The sequence below is a fragment of the Lygodium microphyllum genome, chromosome 5 (genome assembly GCF_053477565.2).
Source record: "Lygodium microphyllum isolate KBCC chromosome 5, Lygodium_microphyllum_v1.1.10, whole genome shotgun sequence".
NCBI classification, from domain to species: Eukaryota; Viridiplantae; Streptophyta; class Polypodiopsida; order Schizaeales; family Lygodiaceae; genus Lygodium; species Lygodium microphyllum.
In genome coordinates, this window is record NC_141139.1 from 142,417,589 (window position 1) to 142,424,762 (window position 7,174).

Consider the following 7,174-nt stretch of genomic DNA (forward strand, 5'->3'; position numbering starts at 1 on the left):
CCTTTATAATTAAAAATATATATTTTTAACGCCCCCTGTCAGTGCTGCCAATTGGCGAAGGGAGGGGGAGCTGCAGTGGCCATCGACACCAGGAGAAGACGAGATGACATGTGGGTAGTGAAGATGTGGAGGAAGGCAATGAACATGATGACAATCCCTTCTCACCCCCTTAAACACAATCCACATGCGGTGGCCCACCTAGCCACCTAGATGGAGATAAGGGGGCTCCATGCCATGCCATTCCCCCCCCCCCCCCCCCCCTTAGGCGAGAGGGGGCCATTCTATTTTTCCCCTACTGTTAGACTAAAAGAGAGAGAGAGAGAGAGAGAGAGAGAGAGAGAGAGAGAGAGAGGGTAGTATGGGACATGGGAAGAGAGAGAGGGAGAGAGAGAAGGGGGAAAATCTTCCAAGAAGCTTCAAAGCTTCCTTCCCCTTTTTGAGAAGGTTCCTACGGCCATTCTCTCACAAGGAGTCAACTCCTTAGTAGCCCGTGTGTGCACCCATGAAGGAAAGGTCGAACTAAACGATGCCTCCCAAGCAAAGTAAGGTCCAATTGAACGTGAATCCCGCATCAATTGATGGGCTATGGGTCAAGGAACAACGACACTTAGTAACCAGGTGCATTCCATAAATCTTACTCTAGTATGAAACTTTTATAAATGTAGATCAACTACATTAGGTAGGAAGAAGTATTCATGCAAAAATCTATAATAGCAAACCACCAACTAGGTTGTATTATAAAATCATGTTGGGAATTGTGTTTTATTGCACCAGGGCATGTTATAGAACAGACAATTTGCACAAAAGACTTTGCATTGGTGCACACTGAAATCAAGGATTTTATTGATTTTGTTCGTAGAGCATTAGATTTATGCACTAGCATTGGTATGCTTGAGAGGCAAAAGGAACTGAAAAATGGGTTATCGGGTATAAATGCCAATTTGTCACTCCAAAACCAAGTACCGCTACGGTGACTTGTCCTATGAGCAGAATGATAAAGCGTAGCTATCGTAGAAAGTAGTTATATTTTTTTTCATAGTGTGATTTGTATAACTAAAAAGGTAGATGCGTATGAATTTAGTTCATGATGGTCATGATAAGCCACAAGTTGATTGAGCATCTATGGGTTGTTGCAATACTAACTGATTATTAGGCACGAATTTTTGTGAGTGCATCTTAGGTTACCGATATGTATAATATGCAAGACCGTGTAAGATGATGGCATCCTATAAACCATTAGAGAGATGTGGCTTGCATTTACATTAGGCATGACGAATTCATGTATCTTGCACAAAGAAAAAATATAAGTCACAATTTCTGATTTGCATGAGTTTATTGAAATGAATTTCCAAGAATAGAAGCTCCGCATTGCATCACCAACTTAGGAAAGACTTGCATTCAAATTTGCGTGGCATCATGGATAGTCTCAAATTGCACTACATGATAGAGATTCATCCTAAAAGATAGATTTAAGATGCGCATGTAAATGGTTAAACTTAACTGTAAGAGACAATTTAATAAATGAATCCCTATATGATACGTAGGGCTAGGGTTTAATCTAACTTATTTAAGGGTTAATTGTAAATAAGCTAAATTATTGTTACGATGATAGGTTGACTTAGAGTCAAGTAAACATGCTCATTGGCCTCTATCCTAGCAACTAGTTGCGATAAGTCCAAAATACCCTTAAAGGTATCATTTTAAACTATGATACAACTTGTTGTCAATACAAGGAAACTTGAATGTCATATTTGCAAGAGAGATCGACCATTTGTCACGTGACATTCAATGGTCGCAACTACTCAAGGATTGTAAAGGGCTTAGTCTACTCTTGGCTTGTGGGAGGAATGAACAAAAGTTTATGCTGAGAAATCTTGAGGAGGGAGTGAAACCCTAGGGTAAACTTAGGAGCTCTAATAAAGTTCTAAGGAGGGAAATGGTTATTAAATGACCAATTGAAATCCTAGATTGAATCATCTAAGATATGTGATCTCAAGATAAGAACCCCGGCAAAAAGTTTAACAAATTAGGGCAACTACCACCCGGGAACTATTGGATATAAATTCAATGGTGTAATTGCTGACTCCTATTCGCATAAGAATGAGGGTCGAAACGAGGGTATTCCCTATCCCTCACAAGGCCATTGCAGTTGACACTAAGACAAGAAAAACCCAAAAAAAGGGTGAATGCTAAGCGTTTAAAAAAATAGGAACTCCACTTTGGCAGATGTCCTGAGCACTTGCCTTCATTGCTATTTGTACTTGTAAATTTAGGAACATCGTCTGTGAAAGGATTGTATGATCCAAACTCACAAAAGAAATTGGAATAATGAATCAGGCTAAATTCATAGAGGGCGTGCCAAACAACCCCCAATTAGCCGCCAACCCTATCTAAGGGGGTTTTAAATAACTGTGACGGGAACATGGACCGAACCTGCCATGAGAGGTCTCTCCGTGGATTAGTCCTACTCAAACGATCTACGTGACTCGAGATGGATTCTCGAGGACTGTTGCTAGTACAAGGGCGAAAACTTGGAAGAAGTAAGATGCATCATCACAGATTGTGGGAATTGTCCTTTTTGGACAAGACTTGTATCTTAGTTAAAATGCTAATATAAAGTTTACTTTCAAGGAGCCTGTTTGAACTATTTTCATGTCAGTGCCATAAGTTACATAAACGAACCTTGTTCCTTAAAAGGCTTAATTAAAGCAGCTGATTTTAAATGTCACCCATAAATGTGGTAGGACCTAATTAGATAACTAAAGAACGCCTAATGGGGGAAGTGGGTGGGCGGAACCTCCGACGGGTCTATTGTCCTACGAAAGGGTAGTCCCAGAGAATTGGGAGGCTTCTCACAAGGTTCTGTAGACGTATAACCTTTTGGTATTACTAGGTTAGAACCTGATTCATGTAGTTTTAGGGGACCAGAATGGGACTATACCCAAAGACGTTGATCGACACATCCCTCTCATTTCCCTTTCTCTTTGAACCAAGTGCGGTATGGGTCTGCTTCGGCTTGGGTATCTCTACATAAAGTAAGATGTCTGGGACCCGATGCTAGATTGTTGTCAGGAGTTCTTGACCACTAAGAACCCAAATTTTAGGTTGATCCTAGTGGGTTCGACTGCAAATGTTCCGTTGCGAGGCGGACTCGAGAAACCCTAGGCGACAAACCCCGTAACATTCCATGAGAGTGCTGGGCGGCATCGCTTAGATTCGTTTTTGATGGACCGCTAAAACGTGTTTGGATAGCCGACAGGTGGCACGTTACAAGCCTGGCTTCTCATGGAGATGCCTTATGAGCTGCTCTATACGATGCTAGGTGTTTTAAGCAATAGTTAGTTGGGTGGAAAGAGTTTCTATGGCCAACCTATTCTTAGGAATAGTTAGGAGATAACAAACTTTCCAAGGGCATTGTGTGACACACAGTTGGGCTAAATATCATCCATGGCGGCATTGAACCAGCCATTGCTGTTTGCTCATCGCAGGGAGGGTGGCAGGCCATCGCGTCAAGCTTCCCATCGATGCGCTGCGAGCTCCCGTTTGGCAGAATCAGGACTTTGCGGAGGCAAAATATCCATGCAGGTCGAAGTAGACATTGCAAGCCCCTCCGACACGCATCTGCAGCTCGAGTCTAGGTTCGAAAAGCTGGCCTCCTCCACCTTCGACCGCAGGAGAGCGGCTCTCTCTTTGCTGATTTTAGCGAGCTCCATCAGCAAGCCAGCGTCTGCCGAAGGTATGGCCTGTTTTTTGATGTACATTGCTTCTGCTTTGATGGTCTGCAATATCTCAAAGTTGTCTCTTGTGCTTTCCCATTTCATTTGCATGTGTAAAGTCTTGATTTGGGAGAGGTATTGATGCCTCAATGAAGGCATTGGAGAGGTATTGATACCTCAACAGAGGCATAAATACCTCTTTCATGATGTGACCGCACAGGATGGCTCCTATTGGAACAAGGAAAGTGGCAGGAAAATCATGAACTGATCCATAAACATACATAGGCAGCAGATGGCATGTGTCTTGTGCTTTGCCATTTTATGTGCATGCGTAAAGTCTCAGAGTTTGGAGAGGTATTTATGCCTCAATAGAGGGCATTTGAGAGGTATTGATCACTCAAGTGAGGCATGAATGCCTCTGACATCATGCGACCGCACATGGACAGCTCCCTTTGGAAACATTGAAAATGGTAGGAATATTGTAAACTGATCCATAACCTCTTCTATGCAGTAGATGGCGTGTGGTCATATCCACAACGATACTCCTGCATAAGCTTTTTTGAAGCTTGTTTGCTTTTCAAGGAGCTTCACCTGGTGATTTTTCATTTGTAAACAGGCAGTTGGTAGTCTAGTGGAGGCTGAAACAAAAAGTCATTTGTTCAGGCTAGTACAGTCGGATTCTCTGAAGTCAGGATGTCTGAGTTATCACAGAGATCAGATGTCTTTTTGAGGCAATTAGGGGGTATGGAAGGTTCCATTCTAATTTGCTCAATATCTATCCTATTTGTACTCTAACCTGTGTAGAGGTTTGCTCTTCATCCCCATATGGACCAGATGCATATTAGCAATGCTGCACATTTATGTGGTGGATAAAGAGAAGGACCAAGAAAATTGGTCATTTCAAGTTCAATGGTAAGTGTGATGGAATATAAGTCCAAGTGGAGGCAAAAGTGCTCTTTTTCTATGTCGTAGTCAGAGGGTTTAATTAAGGTCCTTTTTGACTAATGGAGCAGCCGTATGGTGGAAAGTTTACATCAGGACACAGCATCTCCAGATGGGGTGGAGCGCGTGCATGGGGCAAGGTTTTAATGTTACAATGAACCTGCTTTTCTTTTATAATATGTTGTTTAGTATGTGTAAAATATTGTATAATTAGTCATACGTTCCAGCCAGATACAGCCTACTGTACTTTTTTTCACACTTCCATTCTCCTGTAGACGTGCCTCAACACAAAATTGCAACATTGGGTTTTTGGTTACATATAGTGCACGGGTGTACTTGATTTGCTCTTCCTGCTACAATGTCAGCTAGTTAACCTGCCATTTTGGCATAACCAGCAGCCTACAGTGGAATGGGTTTTATTATGAAAAATGATATAGCAATGTGCTTGTCCTAGAACTTATGTGCGTAAGATAAAGAAGTTTCTTGATGTCAAGGATCATGTCCCCAGGTGTAAAGAAAATAAATTGTTCATTATGTGGAAACTGGCAGCGACAGTTTTAGCAAAACAGGTTGTCAAAATCTTACATGGATCTAAATTCTCAGGCTTTATTCTGGTTTCCACATCGCATATCTTGGGTGTCTTAGATGATCCATCCACTACTTAAGTTGTGATTGCAGAATACCTAATTTTTTCTGCCTTCATGGGATTAAGTAAACTAGCATCCATTTTTCCATGCATCGATGATTTTGCCCTATACAAAGTTAATCAGTATTAGCAAATCAACATCTTATCTTTCATTGGTATTGGATTGACAGTTGTGAGCAATTGTGAAGGCAGATGAGTCGAGCCAACTTTCTCTGGACTTGGAGTCTTATGTCAACGAGATGGAAGGCTTCACTCTGCTGAAGCCTGTTAAATGGAATAAGGTCAGCCAGTAGGTCGAGCACAACTTTTTAAAGTATGCTTCTGCTTCTCCCGGTGTTGAAATTTGGAATGTCAAATGACAAGGTGGATAAGGCTGGGGCAACTGTTCTGTTTGAAGATCCTCAAGCTAAAGGCAACAACGTAGGTGTGGTTGTTAATCCTGTTCGAATCTCATCGCTCCGAGATTTTGGTACCCCTGATGTTGTTGCAGACAAGCTCCTCCAAGCTGAAAAGAAGAAGGTTGCAAACTTTTGATAGATGGGTGTATCTTTTAATTTACTGTTCCGAGTTTGTTTTTCTGTGGTGTTATACTTAATACCAGCTTATAACATCAGCTTATGCATGTGTTCAGCCCAGTACCAATGATGTTCAGCTGATTGATGTCAAGGAGCGCCAGGTGCATGGAGGGGTGCCGCTTTATCAGCTTGAATATAAGCTTGACAGCAGTAGAGGAGCTAAAAGAATTTTCTCTGCTGTGACTGTGGCATCTAAGAAGCTGTATATTCTGAACATTGCTTTTGTAGACAGCGCAGAAAAGCCATTGCTACCTAGCATGGTCACCACGCTAAATCAGATTGTCAACTCTTTTGATTTGTTGAGCTTCTAAAGCATCTTACATGGCATGCTACGTAATGTATATGCAAGTCCTCTGACCAAACACATTGAACACATCCAAACACTTTCAGAGTTGTGTCACCAACATATGTCGAGCACTGCAATGCTCTTTCATAACTGATCAAGGAGGCAAGTCCAAAAGGCACTTGTGCTACTTGTATCAGAGCTTTGAAGCTTGGTCAAGTTTTTTACCTTAGCTATTTCTAATGTCTCCTTTGAGAATTTGGCACATTTGTGCAGATTTGGAGATATGTTAGCATCAACTTCAATGCTGTGGTATTACTTGGTTTGTGAGAATTACATCTGTACATTGTAGTACATAGTATGCCATTTTGCATGTACTTGATACAAGGTCACATTCATGTACACATGAAATATCACATTCTCTTGACATATAGATATGGTGACACTTTGACTAAGACTTGCATTAACCATAGAAGAGAAATATAGAAATAAGGGAAAAACGGAAGAGGAAAGGAGTGAGAAATTAGGATGTGAAAGATAGGAAATGAGAGCGTGAGTACCATTGAGAGAGAGAGAGAGAGAGAGAGAGAGAGAGAACTGGTGTATCTTAGTTTGTAGGTTGAATGCATGGTGACCAAAAGATCGTGTTAAATTTGTGCTCCCATGTGATCATCTATTAAGAAGAACAAAAAATCTAGACTTCATCATAAATGAGCCCATTTACATAGCATATGTGGCTCTTAAGGGAAGGAATTTGCCTAGCATAAATGTCTTTTAAGAGTAAGGCATAGTTGACATGATGTGCTATGCACTTTGTAAGAACACAATGAATGGTCTCTACGAGAACACAAAAACCAAATATGAGAGAGAGAGAGAGAGAGAGAGAGAGAGAGAGAGAGAGTGTGTGTGTGTGTGCATGTGCATCATGGGCATGTGTATGTGCACAAGGCCATCATTGTCTAACTTATTGTCACATTCTTTAATGCTCTATTATTTTTCAGAATTTAAAATT

At 41.3% G+C, this 7,174-nt stretch overlaps 1 protein-coding gene across 2 annotated transcripts; it reads left to right on the forward strand.

Moving 5' to 3' along the window:
* The first annotated feature begins 3,357 nt into the window (after positions 1 to 3,357).
* LOC148036475 (Photosystem II reaction center PsbP family protein) lies at positions 3,358 to 6,583 on the forward strand. Of its 2 annotated transcripts, none has more exons than XM_087678468.1 (4): positions 3,358 to 3,736; positions 5,497 to 5,585; positions 5,677 to 5,823; positions 5,936 to 6,583. In XM_087678468.1, the coding sequence occupies exons 1-4, from the start codon at positions 3,448 to 3,450 to the stop codon at positions 6,188 to 6,190; spliced, it is 780 nt and encodes a 259-aa protein (XP_087534594.1). In that variant the 5' UTR covers positions 3,358 to 3,447; the 3' UTR covers positions 6,191 to 6,583. The 2 variants fall into 2 exon arrangements, with proteins under 2 accessions (XP_087534594.1, XP_087534593.1); XM_087678467.1 differs by having other exon boundaries at positions 3,360 to 3,736; positions 5,668 to 5,823; positions 5,936 to 6,581.
* Positions 6,584 to 7,174: the final 591 nt, after the last annotated feature.